The 14043-nt window shown below is 46.9% G+C and overlaps 1 protein-coding gene across 1 annotated transcript in view; it reads right to left on the minus strand.

The window, feature by feature from the left end:
* Positions 1-4830: 4830 nt before the first annotated feature.
* PXDC1 (PX domain containing 1) overlaps positions 4831-14043 on the minus strand; it is a 39356-nt gene continuing 30143 nt past the window's right edge. Inside the window, exons 4-5 of the mRNA XM_049875388.1 lie at positions 9574-9685; positions 4831-6962 (exon numbers count right to left, since the gene is read on the minus strand). Coding sequence (XP_049731345.1) covers positions 6845-6962; positions 9574-9685 — 230 coding nt within the window. The 3' untranslated portion in view covers positions 4831-6844. The remainder of the gene's footprint in view (positions 6963-9573; positions 9686-14043) is intronic.

Genomic DNA, 14043 nt, shown 5'->3' on the forward strand with positions numbered 1-14043 from the left:
ACTGGTCCTTTCCTTTTCCTTGAAACATTCTCTTCGTTTGGCTTCTGGGACTCCACATTCTCTTGGTATTCCTCCAGCCTCACTGCCCTGTCTCATTCTCTGTTGCTGATTCTTTTTCTTCTCTCTCTCTCTTAATGTTGGCAAGCCCAGGGCTCAATCCTCAGAACTCTTTTCTGTCTAAACCATTCTCTTGGTGATCAAACCCAGTCTTGTGGCCTTAAATATTTTTCTACTCAGACAATTCCCAAGTCAATCTCCAGATCTATCTCCTTAACTCTAAATCCATGAAATAATGAATAAATACAGTGAAGCCTGTGAGAGCCAGAACCCAACGGGACTGCCTTGTTTTTTCTGGTCTCGCAAGTCTTCTGCCTTTGACAGGGTCCAGTCTTACCACTTTTCTATTGCTTGTTTTAGAATTTTCCCTCTCTGACAGGTTTCTGCCTTAAACAGGTTCTGGTTTTCGCAGGTTTTGATGTAATAAACCCATTGCCGTCGAGTTGATTCCAACTCATAGTGACCTTATAGGACAGAGTACAACTGCCCCATAGAGCTTCCAAGGCTGTAATCTTTATGGAAGCAGACTGCCACATCTTTCTCCTGCAGAATGGGCTCAAACCATCGATCTTTTGGTTAGCAGCCAAGCGTTTAACCATTGTGTCACCAGAGCTCCTTTTTACTGTAAAAAGAAAAAACACCCCAAAACAAAAAGCAAATGTGTTGCAGTCAATTCCAACTCATAGAGACCCTATAGGACAGAGTAGAACTGCCCCATAGATGCTCTAAGGAGCAACTGGTGGACTTGAACTGCTGACATTCGGTTAGCAGCTGAGCTCTTAACCACTGCACCACTAGGGCTCCTTTACTGTAATAGTCATGTGAAACTGTTCAAAATGGGACTCCTGCTCTTCCTTCTGTACCTCAGTTGAGGAAAACACATGGCCTGGGTCTCAGGCCAAAAATCTTGGAGTCACCCTCTCCTTCTCTCACATGCTATGGTCATTCCAACCACTGTTTTCCAATGTCACCATCATCTCCTCCCTGGAGTACCACGACAGCCTCCTAACTAGTCTCCCTGCTTCTACTCTTCCCCCTAAAGTCTATTCTCCACCAGCAACCAGAATAACCCTTTTATCACTTGTCAGATCATGTTCCTCCTCTGCTCAAAATCCTCCATCTCATTCCAAGTGAAAGCTGAAGCCTTACAATGACCTACTACATCCTCTACAACATTCCTCCAGATATTCATGTGGCTCACTCCTCAATCTCCCTTAAGTCTTTGGTCAAATGCCTCCTTCTAAGGTGGGCCTGATGACCACTATATATAAAATTGCAGCCACAACCTTCAAACCCCCATCCCCATCTCTGCTTATTTTTCTCCAGATTCTTCACTTCACCTTGTAAGTTTCTATGTTGTTGTTGTTGTTAGGTGCCGTCCAGACGGTTCCGACTTGTAGCGACACTATGTACCACAGAATGAAACACTGCCCAGACCTGTGCCATCCTTAATCATTGTTATGCTTGAGCCCATTGTTGCAGCCACTGTGTTATTCCATCTCATTGAGGGTCTTCTCTTTTCCGCTGACTCTGTGCTTTACTAAGCATCATGTCCTTCTCCAGGAACTGATCCCTCCTGACAACATGTCTAAAGTACATAAGGTGCAGTCTCACCATCCTTGCTTCTAAGGAGCATTCTGGTTGTATTTCTTCCAAGGCAGATTTGTTCATTCTTTTGGCATTCCATGGTATATTCAATATTCTTCACCAACACCACGATTCAAAGGTGTCAATTTTTCTTTGGTCTTCCTTATTCACTGTCCAGCTATCACATGCATATGATGCGATTGAAAATACCATGGCTTGGGTCAGGCACACCTTAGTCTTCAAGGAGACATCTTTGCTTTTCAACACTTTAAAGAGGTCCTTTGCAGCAGATTTGCCCAATGCAATGCGTCTTTTGACTTCTTGACTGCTGCTTCCATGGGTGTTGATTGTGGATCCAAGTAAAATGAAATCCTTGACTTCAATCTTTTCTCTTTTTATTATGATGTGGCTTATTGGTCCAGTTGTGAGGATTTCTGCTGTCTTTATGCTGAGGTATAATCTGTACTGAAGGTTGTAGTCTTTGATCTTCATCATTAAGTGCTGCAAATGCGCTTCACTTTCAGTCTGTCAGTTTGTCGTACTATGGGGGCTTGCGTGTTGCTGTGATGCTGCAAGCTATGCCATTGGTATTCAGATACCAGCAGGGTCACCCATGGAGGTCAGGTTTCAGCTGAGCTTCCAGACTAAGATAGACTAAGGACCTGGCAGTAAGTTTCTATTTAATTTGCTTATTTTGTGTATTTCTGTCTTCCTCCACTAAAATATAAGCTTCACTATTCACTACCATACTCCTAGCACCAGAAGTGTTTGGCAGGTGTAGGTTCTCAGTAAGCATTTCTGGGATGCTCAAGTGAGTGAATGAATAGATGGATAAATAATGTTTTGAGACATGTGAATGGCTTACCTATTTGAAAAATTAAATTTAAAAAGAAAAAGAGGTTTTAAGGGGAAATAAAAGAAAAATAAAAAAGTATCCTGACTAAATAAATGCATGTAGGTAGCTCCAGGTGCATATGTTGTTAGGTGCTGTTGAGTCAGTTCTGACCTATAGCAGCCCTATGTACAATAGAACAAAACTCTGCCCCGTCCTGTACTATCTTCATAATTATTGTTATGTTTGAGCCCACTGCTGCAGCCACTGTGTCAATCCATCTCATTGAAGGTCTTCCTCTTTTTTGCTGACCCTCTACTTTACCAAGCCTGATGTCCTTCTCCAGGGACTTGTCCCTCCTGGTAACGTGTCCAAAGTACGTAAGACAAAGTTTTGCCATCCTTGCTTCCGAGGAGCATTCTGACTGTACATCTTCCAAGACCGATTTGTTCATTCTTCTGGCAGTCCGTGGTATATTCAATATTCTTCGCCAACACCATAATTCAAAGGTGTCAGTTCTTCTTTGGTCTTCCTTATTCATTGTCCAGGTTTCGCATACATATGAGGTGACTGAAAATACTATGGCTTGGGTCAGGCATACTTTAGTTCCCAAAGTAACATCTTTGCTTTTTAACACTTTAAAGAGGTCTTTTGCAACAGATTTGCCCAATGTAATGCATCTTTTGATTTCTTGACTGCTGCTTCCATGGGTGTTGACTATTAAAAATATGTGTATTTATATATGCTCTTATGTAAGTAGGCTACCTCTGGAGGGTTACTCAATGAACTGGTAATAATGAATGAGGTAAGTAGGGGAACTGGGTGGCTTGGTGACAGAGGATGAGTACACCTTTGTAATCAATACTATATAATAATAGTATTGATTAGAACTTGGATGTGTAAATTCTCCTTGAACAGGAAGAATAAAAATTAAAAAAAATTTTTTTTTTCAATAGATCCTAAGAATTGACTGTCAGACTTGTCTGAACTGTGTCCAAAGACTGTGTCTGGGGTAAGGGACCCAGCCATAGTAACACTGCAGAGGCAAACTTGTCCAGTGCCCATCAAGCACCATCCAGTGAGAAGAAACCTTGATAAATCCAGCCAATTTGAGTGTCTAGTCCAGTACCAAGTCATAATTGTTTCATCCAAGAGGGCATTGGTTACAGGTTGAAAACTATGTCTTCATCCTTCCCACACATTCCTCCTGGAGAGGCTTTTCCCTGGTGTGCAAGGATGGTTCAGGATAAGGAGCCAGTCCGTCCCCCCATCCCCATCTGAACACTTTAGTCATAGCACGCCTCTAGGCAGGACCCTCCTGATGCTACAAGTGGGGACAGCTTGGATGTCCTTGAGTGGGGTCATCCATGCCATATGTTCACTCTGCTCAGGGCTTTCCAATCAACTCACTGCCTATGATGAATTTTCACTCGTCCACAGAGAAATGAGGAAAACGCAGTATAGTCATTTCTTCATACTGCTAACTTAATGAACTTCGTGGTGTAAAAATGCCTTCCATGAAACACCAAATGATATTTCTCGAGGTGTTTGATTTAGTTAATTACCTCTATTCCAATTTCTATATTCACGGAGCAGCTTTACTCCATTATTCGACTTTCTTCACTTGCAGGGAGTGGATACACTGGCCTTGCAATTTTGAAGTGTTCTAGTTTCTGGGTCAGTTGTTTCTATTGCAAATAAATGAACAGGCAGGCATTATGGTGTTCAGACACCTGCCTTGAAGTGGTTTAATATGAGTGTGTCCTATGGAGAGACATCTGTGCTCAGGGTTTACTATCTGTCAGACCAGAAGCAGGCCCTAGCTCATGGCAAATTTACTATCCTTTGGCGTCCCTCCTCCACTGCCTCATCCTCATCCCCACCCTTTGAAGGTGAGAAGCAGGCTGTTCTCATGCCTCTCTGGAGCAATGTGTGGGCAAGTGTGCAACATCCACACATGAGCCTGAAGCCTCTGGTGCTGATTCTCTGAACCGATGTTTAGAGTTGGGGCTGAAAACTCATGATTACTTAAGTTTCTTATTACTGCCTTTTTTTTTTTCTTTTTACTAACACCTAAAAATTGGGATATTTCACATAGAAAGTCAGATTTCTGGCTTCAGTTGAAAACCGGGGGATCTGTCCACCATGGGCCACACTTCCTGAGTAGGAGCTGGCTCCGTACGCAGTACATGCACTTGTTTGCCAGTCCCCACCACTCCACACTGCCCTGACCGTGCTGAGGCTGGTGCTCATTATGTTATCACTGCACTTGAACATTTACACTCTTCTTCTTACAGTAAACAGAGCTGTATCTCTCTCTTTCAAATGCCGAAGTCATATTTTTCCAGGATAAAAAATGGAAGCCAGGGATGTGCTGATGTGTTTAATAGGAAAAGAAATACCCAAACATACTTTACAGACCTTACTGTGCACTGATAGGAAACAGCGAGGCTTCTTGAGTGAAAGCTGAGGGGGACGTTGAGGAGCCAACCATAGGTTTCACCAGGGCAGGGAAATACAGTTCAAGTAGGTGAATGAGCTGCAGAAGCGGCCATCACACCATCACAGCGGCTGAACCGCTGGGGAGAGGCACCTCTGTGGTCCATAGGTCAGAAGGGTAAGCCACCAGGCAGTAAGTGACCTGGATGGTCATTAATGAAACAGGTTGATTGATACTAATGTTAGGCCAGAAGCTCCATCCTGGTACAAAAGCAAATTTTATTCTCCAAGAAAAGAAAGACAACTGGTCAACTCTAGTCAGCCACCTAACAGTCTATTTGAAAGCAGGATCCATTAAATACCTGGAAAACCCATTGCCATCAAGTTGATTCCGACTCATAGTGACCCCTATAGGACAGAGTAGAACTGCCCCATAGAGTTTCCAAGGAGCAGCTGGTGGATTCAAACTGTCAACTTTTCGGTTAGCAGCTGAGCTCTTAACCACATGGCCACCAAGGCTCCAAAACAGCTGGAAGGAAGGAAACACAAAACCAGCAGACGTTCCATACGCTCTGCTGCTAGTCAAAGAAGCGGGTTCCTGTGGCTGCCAAAGAGGAACATGGAAAGGGGGAAAACCCAAATACCATTCCCTAGGGTGAGAATTTAACACATTTCCTAAAAAATACAACTTGACCAGAATGCTCAGGGCCGACGCCAGGAGGCCACGTGAGGTTTCCAGCCCCTCCCTGGGTGGGAACAAAAAGAACTGTACCTTTATAGGCACACACCTTAAATACATGTAAGTAGAGTAATATATTTTATTTAATTAAAATAGATTAAAAAACAGACTGTGTTAAAGAATTAGGACTCTCAATAATTTATGATTATTTACATTAGCCAGCATTGGTTGTTAGTAGATACCGTGAGAAGAGTAGCCCAGAACCAGCCCCTCGCCACGGGCAAGAGGGACTCAATTCCTATGCTTCCATTCTGATTACAAAATGGCTCCACTGAACGCCTGGTGAACAGCGCTGAGGTGGACATCAGACCACTCCTCTGCACCGAAGGACGAGGAGATGCTATGAGGCTGGAAGGAACTCCTTTTCTTTGGACCCATTCTTGTAAAGAGTGTCATTAACTCTCAGTCCAAGTCGATGTGGGCACCCCCATCGCCAGGATCCCCCTCCTTATAGAATGTACTTCCAGTAGTGACTGGCCTTCTGTAAACACACCTTAAGGCTGACACAAAGCCCGGTTTCCAGACAAAAGAGGAAAAACAAAAATGAAAGCCACAAACCCCAGTTCCCAGGGAAATCCTGGATTACTTAACACTCCCTGGCTGTGCTGTCCAGAGCTTGGCAAGGCATCAAAACCTCCCTTTAAATGTTTTGTGCACTTGACATGTGAGTGAACAGTGGGGAGTAAGGGGTGGCCAGGCCAGCCCTGCTCCTCCTCAAGAAGGAACAACAACGAAAGCAGAAAGCTGGCACGGCCGGTGGAGGCGGGCCTGCAAGGGCATGCTCTTGTGGGTGTTGGCTGTGGTGATGCAGATGAGTATGTGCAGGTCCCTGGAGAGGAACAGCAGACTGGTGGTGCTGAGGAGAGAAAAGACCCCCCGAAGCAGCTGGTGGCATGGGCATGCTGTGACTAGGGCTCCTTGTGGTTGGAGTATATGCCATCAGCTGTCAACAACCAGGAATCCCGTGCATTTTCCCACAGGACACCGTGCTGTCATCCCCAGTCCCTGCCAGGCTTGTGTTTGGGTGATGCCAGTCAGCTCTGAGTAGTAGAGCCACCACCTGGGACGTCACAGGCATTGTCCCTGACCTGAGGCCAGGGGGCCGCTTTTGGCCCTTGACATCCAGCGTGGAGGGACAGCAGCAGATCAGCAATAAAGGCCTGAGGTGGGGTGAAGACTCTAATGAGCGCTCAATCTAGAATATCTGTCTCGAAGGGTACCAGGTGGTAATAGGATAGGTTGGTGACATAGGCTGCCGGGTCGTCGCCATCCTCCAGCTCTGAGGTAAACTCACTGCCATTCTCAAACCTGAAACGAGAAAGGGTGGAGTGATGGCGGGTTCATGGACCCCTGGCGAAGGGAAAGAGAGGGTAGGAGTTCAACTGTAGGATGACACTCAGGGACCCACTGCAACACTCTGTGGAGAGGCTTTCCACGACGCCCTTCAGAGGGCACAGCTTTCACTGGACCAACGGACAATGGTCTTTTCAATGCATGTTCAGAAAGTGTGGAAAATAACCATGGTCATAAACTAATCAGTTGAAATAAATCCTACTGTAAAGACTGTTACAGCATCTGGTTTTTCTGCTTTAGAAACTGCTATTTATATTCATTCATTTGACCAATATTACTGAGGCCTCCGTCCACTCACTCATTCACTGATAATCCCTGTTCTCTAACCATTATCACTGAGGCCGTTGTCCATTTACTCATCCACTGATGCTCATTTTTCTCTCTAGGGACTACTCAGTGCCAAGCACTGTCCAGGGCTCTGGGAACACAGCCTGAACCTTGAGCTTCCCGTGTGCCAGGCCCTGCAGACAGGAACAAGGATGAATAGCCATTATGATCACAGCACTCACGGCCCTAACCATGTACTTGAGACCTGTGCCCCTGGAAGCAGGAGGGTCGCAGAGGAGCTAGCCAGGGCACCGAATGCTCAAGGGAGGGCCATCCAGTAGGGAAGCCTCCACTCGGGCTGGTGTTTGATTCAGGCTCTGAAGGATGAGCAGTACTCGAACTCAGGGAGGGGAGAATGAGAGAAATGATAGAAGAATGTGTGCCCAAAATACAAGGTGACATACATACCCTCCTAGTATTGATTCCACCATGAACTAAAACTGTTCTCATTCCCTGTCCAACCCAGATCAGTTTCCTACACCAGAAAAAGACTCTGAATTTAAAAAACCCATTCCAGAGAATGAGACCCATGAAGGACATTCTCCCAGGAACAGAGCTGAGATGGGGTTTGTTACTTCTTATTTTCCTCAACCTGAGACTCAGTCCAAACCAAGCAGGGTGTGGAGACGGGGTGGAGGCAGGCTTCCCCCACCCCAGCTGTCAGGGAGTGGGCACGGTCCTTTGAACCCACCACCTACACTGTCCCTCTTCTTGTGTCTTTCCCCAGCACCTGAATATGCCACGGACTAGCAGACAGCTGTGGACACTCCATCCCACCTGGACAGCTTGGAGTGACCACATGAACTGACGGGAATAAGGGGAGTGGGCCCCACCCCTGCATACCAAGTACACTCTGCTGGAATCCAGCTGATTTCAAACAGTGCTTCCTCTAGAGATGCAGTAGGAAATTAAAAGTACAAAAGGAGGTGATTATAGCTTTAAAATGTTTGAATACAAAGGGCCGCAGAGCGGACTCCACAGTGAGGACCAGGCCAGGGGACCCAGGCTGCTGCGGGAAGTGTGTTACTGTGGACAGAAAACCACGGTCATCCTTCCAGGCATCCCCTCTCTTGGGGACCCAACCAATACTCCAACTGCTTTTTTCTTTATAGATATTAAATCTCTTCCCCAAACCAGTGTCAGGAAGAAACAAGAGGAGGAACCATGGATGCATGGGGGAGGCACAGTCCTGCTCTGAGGCCCCAAATCGCAGACAACAGGATGGTGGGGAGGGAAGGAGAAGCTAGGGCGCTCTGGTAAATGATGTATGCTGAGGTCCCTGGTCCTCACAGCCCATCACAGCCGAAGCCCAGCACACACAGGGTCAGGGTGGGGCTGGGCACGTCTGTCCTTGAACTGTTTACTCTGCAGTGGGGGCCTGGGGTCCCAGGACACACGGCAGAGTCCTGGCTACTCCTGGCATGTGCAATCGGCACCCCACCCTGGGAGGAGGCACGCAAGCCCCTCCTGACGTAAATGCAGTGAGGGGAGGGGAAGTAGCTGACTGGAGTTCACACTACCTGGAGTCCCAGCCTGTCTGTGGCTTCGGGAGAAGCCTGGCTCCCTCCTCTGGCCACACGACCTAGCCCTGACAGCACAGGAGCTGGGCTGTGAGCCCCCATCAGCCTGAGGACCTGGCCACCCTGAGCTGACCCCTGTGCCCCCCATGCTGGTATCTTCTCGGAGCATGTGTGTGTTAGGACCACACGCCTGTGACTGGAGGTAGGAGCAGAGCCGACAATGGTGGCTCTGCCTGCCCCGCTGCCCTCGTCAGGCCCGTTCTCCCTCACAGGGCAGGGCCTGGCCGGCCAGACTCCTCTGCCCCTATCAGCCACGTGGGGGTCTCCATGTGCCACTTCTCTCCAGCCAGGCCAGGCCTGGAGCTTAGAGGCCTAGCCTCCCCTTGGCCGGCCCAGGACACAGTGCTGGCCACAGCAACAATGTGGCCCCGGACCCAGCATGAGGCAGACCCTGGGGCCTTGGAACTCCTCCCACAGGCCTCCTCAAAGGAAGGACTCTGCTACACGAGGTTTATGAACCAAGACCTCACTGTACTCTAGGAAAGGTGAACACTTCAAATGAATATCCGAATGTGAGCAGAGATGCTCAGAGCTATGGCCACTTCTACTTTCTTCCTCCAGACCTTGAGCTCCGAGCTCCCGTAGGCAGCAAACCCAGCTCCCGCCATACCAGCACCGAGGGCCTCTTATACAGGCAGGTATTCAAATCAGGTACTCACAGGTGCTCCGCTGAGTCCACTTCCAGGTGCTGGTCCTTCCCATTTGGTATACTGTGGTCAATGACGATCGTCTCTGTATTTGCTAAACAAAAGCCGTTGGACCTCATGATTTCTGAAAATCAAAGCAGGAGGGGTTAGACTGAACTTTGGGACTCTAGAATTATCGACAGCATTCCACCTATCTCTCCAGCTTCTCCTCCACCTACTGCCCTACCCCGGCCCACACTTCCAGAGTACGCTCTGTACCCTGGAGAGCCATCCGGGAGCTCTGCCAGGCCTACAAGGGCTGCCTGCTGAGAGACACACCTCCCTCGGAAAGATGCTTTGGTTGCCCCAGGGCCTGTCACGATAGCTGGCTCTTCCCCACAGAGAAGGGATTTCCAGCCAGGATCAAAGAGTGCTGGGCTTAGGTCTGTGAGTCTGGGCCTGTACCCCAGGACCTCACATACTAACCATGTGACTCTGGACAGTTACCCAGCCTTTCTGAGATCTGAGCCATGTCTAAATGGGGTAACAACACCAACCTCCCTGGGCTGCAGATCAAATGAAGTAAGTGTGTATTTGAAACCAGATGGATAGCTTTCGCTTTTTTGCTTTACGTAATTCCATATACAAACTGACTTTCCAACAGGCACACATTCTGACAATTTCGAAAATCCAACAAAGAGTAGCAACTTGCAGTGCCTCCACTGGCCGTCCAGTGTTAGCACCTGATAGCAGAGGCTGGGGGTGGAAGATACGTGAGCGTGGGCAGCTGGGCCCATGGGGTGGCAGCTTGGACACTCCAGGCCCAGTCCAACAGTAAGCTCCAGGGCTTTGGGACTCAGCTTCCTCAAATGAAATGTTCAAAATTGTATTGGGTCATCTCTAAGGACCCCCAACTCTAAAACTCTGGGTTTCATCGCGTCATCTGGTCCATTTAAGAAGCGAGTGTGGCTTGACTTGCCTACAGTGACAAGGGAATGTTTCTGTGTTCTTTCTACACCTGGTGCAGCCTTTATTTACATTTCCCAAGGGACTGTGTCTGTCATTCCTCAGCAGGTCACAGATACTCCACACAGAGACCTGGCAGCCATGAAGAGCTCTCTCCTTGGCGCGAGGCTCCTAGTGATCTATCCTCTTCAACTCAGTTCTCAGTCAGCTGAGTTCCACACTCAGTTACCTTCATCTGTCCTCTCAAATCGGGCTCTCGACTTGCCTCATCTTTAAAGGGAAGCTTAAAATACAATCCAAACTCCTGGTGCGTTCTCAAACCCAAGGGATTATCACCTTCTCCTTCAGGGCCCCACACACGGAAACACAGAGCTCGAAATAGCCTCCTTCTCACCTGGCATAGCACAGAGCAGCAAGAACCTAGTTTACCGCCCAGCTTACTGGCAGCTGATGGCTTTGTTGCTTGTGGACTGTTTTATTTTAGATTTCTCTTATACTTCGTCATAATTTGGATTATTTTATTCCCACGTGTGGATCTGCATTTTTACAGGTATAATTGTTACTTCCTGCTTATGCTACAGTTTTGATTTTTCTAGGTGTCTGGTTCTCCGTTCTTTGAACTTCTCTCCATATGAAAAGAGCTAGGGAAACGACACAAAAATGAAAATAGAAAAATAGAGGATTTCTCTTCTCCCCCACAGGATTAAAATGACTCTTCATCAATCAAGATTTGCCAAGTAGTTGCTGAAATTCCACTTGACGTTGTGAGAAGGGACAGCTTATGCTTCATGCTACCCACCCGGGGCAGCCACACCCACGCATGACATCAGCGCTCACTCACCCTGTCTGCCTCTCTGTGCTCAGACCTGCCCGGCCCTCCTGCCATTAGAAACAGCAGGTATGACATTGCTGGTGATGCTCTGCAAGTCTTGAGGAGGAGAACTGAAAACCAGTGAGAGTGGGTGCTTCAAACCTTCTGGGTCAACCACTGTCTGTATTGTTCTGTGAGCTCTGACCCAGATCTATCTGCCTCAGGAAGCACCTACAGCTACTGAGCAACCTCAGCACAGCCTACTGACACCCTGACCCTTTTCTCCCACCCTTAACCAGGGGAATTTGGGGGAAAAAAACCCTAAAAGTTAAAAAAAATACCGCTGCTGCAAAATGTTTCTGAATGAAGTTCTGAGGAATTACCTTCAATCAGAACCAGCTAAGCTTTCTTAAAGGTGAAATGTGAAGCGCTGGATGATGGTATCTTTACTAGCCCCAGATGCAAGCTGTGTAACAAAGTGTTCCTTAGCTGCCTATGAGAACGAAGCCACGGTGCGTGTGAGTGTGGCCGGAGCGTCTGCAAGGCCAGGTGGCCCCTGAAGACCTGTGTCGAGTGGTGAGTTACACTAAAGATGACCCCAAAGACCCGTCTGCTCCCTCCTGCAGACCAGCTCAGCTCTCAAAGGCAGCACCTGACACCACATAGCCTTGGGGCAAGCCAGGCTTTGTAGCTGGGGGTTGGCAACAACCTTCAGAACGTTCAGATCCCTTCGTAACTTGAGTTTGGAAACGGATCATCTATCGGAAACCAGACTGTCTTTTAATACATGACCAGGTACAGGCCAAGGCTTACGCAAAATCTAGTAACAGGCATATGGCTTTGATACATCTGTTCCAGCTGAAAATGGAGCACACATTCTGAAATAGTTTATATTTTTATTTGGTCACTTAAAAGAAAAAGTCCTAAACAAACTAACGTTGTCAAAACCTGAAAAAGAGAAAAGCTTTCCGCTCTAGCAAGCCTCTAATGATATGCACCACCAGTTTTAGGCAAATAATCTTGCTAAACCTGGCAGTCTGTGCCCCCTTCCACCCATGGACACACAGTATCACCACCACCACCACCGGTTGCCTTTGAGTGGATTCTGATTCATGGCAACCCCATGTGTGTCAGAGTAGAAATGTGCTATATAGGGTTTTTTTTTTTTAATATATATATAATTTTTATTGTGCTTTAAGTGAAAGTTTACAAATCAAGTCAGTCTGTCACATATAAGCTTACTCCATACTCCCACTTACTCTCCCCCTAATGAGTCAGCCCGCTCCCTCCTTCCAGTCTCTCCTTTCATGATGATTTTGCCAGTTTCTAACCCTCTCTACCCTCCTATCTCCCCTCCAGACAGGAGATGCCAACACAACCTCAAGTGTCCACATGATACAAGTAGCTCACTCTTCGTCAGCATCTCTCTCCAACCCATTGTCCAGTCCATTCCATGTCTGATGAGTTGTCTTCAGGAATGGTTCCTGCCCTGGGCCAACAGAAGGTTTGGGGACCATGACCGCCTGGATTCCTCTAGTCTCAGTCAGACCATTAAGTCTGGTATTTTTATGAGAATTTGGGGTCTGCATCCCACTGTTCTCCTGCTCCCTCAGGGGTTCTCTGTTGTGCTCCCTGTCAGGGCAGTCATCGGTTGTGGCCGGGCACCATCCAGTTCTTCTGGTCTCAGGATGATATAAGTCTCTAGTTCATGTGGCCCTTTCTGTCTCTTGGGCTCATAGTTATCGTGTGACCTTGGTGTTCTTCATTCTCCTTTGATCCAGGTGGGTTGAGACCAATTGATGCATCTTAGATGGCTGTTTGTTAGCATTTAAGACCCCAGATGCCACATTTCAAAGTGGGATGCAGAATGTTTTCATAATAGAATTATTTTGCCAATTGACTTAGAAGTCCCCTTAAGCCATAGTCCCCAAACCCCTGCCCTTGCTCCGCTGACCTTTGAAGCATTCATTTTATCCCGGGAACTTCTTTGCTTTTGGTCCAGTCCAGTTGAGCTGACCTTCCGTGTATTGAGTATTGTCCATCCCTTCACCTAAAGTAGTTCTTATCTACTAACTAATCAGTAAATAACCCTCTTTCACCCTCCCTCCCTCCCCCCCTCGTACCCACAAAAGTATGTGTTCTTCTCAGTTTATACCATTTCTCAAGATCTTATAATAGTGGTCTTATACAATATTTGTCCTTTTGCCTCTGACTAATTTCACTCAGCATAATGCCTTCCAGGTTCCTCCATGTTATGAAATGTTTCACAGATTCCTCACTGTTCTTTATCGATGCGTAGTATTCCATTGTGTGAACATACCATAATTTATTTAACCATTCATCCGTTGATGGACACCTTGGTTGCTTCCAGCTTTTTGCTATTGTAAACAGAGCTGCAATAAACATGGGTGTGCATATATCTATTCGTGTAAAGGCTCTTATTTCTCCAGGGTATATTCCAAGGAGTGGGATTTCTGGGTTGTATGGTAGTTCTATTTCTAACTTTTTAAGAAAACGCCAGATAGATTTCCAAAGTGGTTGTACCATTTTATATTCCCACCAGCAGTGTATAAGAGTTCCAATCTCTTCGCAGCCTCCCCAACATTTATTATTTTGTGTTTTTTGGATTAATGCCAGCCTTGTTGGAGTGAGATGGAATCTCATCGTAGTTTTAATTTGCATTTCTCTAATGGCTAATGATCGAGGGCATTTTCTCATGTATCTGT

Source organism: Elephas maximus, chromosome 1 (assembly GCF_024166365.1).
Source record: "Elephas maximus indicus isolate mEleMax1 chromosome 1, mEleMax1 primary haplotype, whole genome shotgun sequence".
Classification (NCBI taxonomy): Eukaryota; Metazoa; Chordata; class Mammalia; order Proboscidea; family Elephantidae; genus Elephas; species Elephas maximus.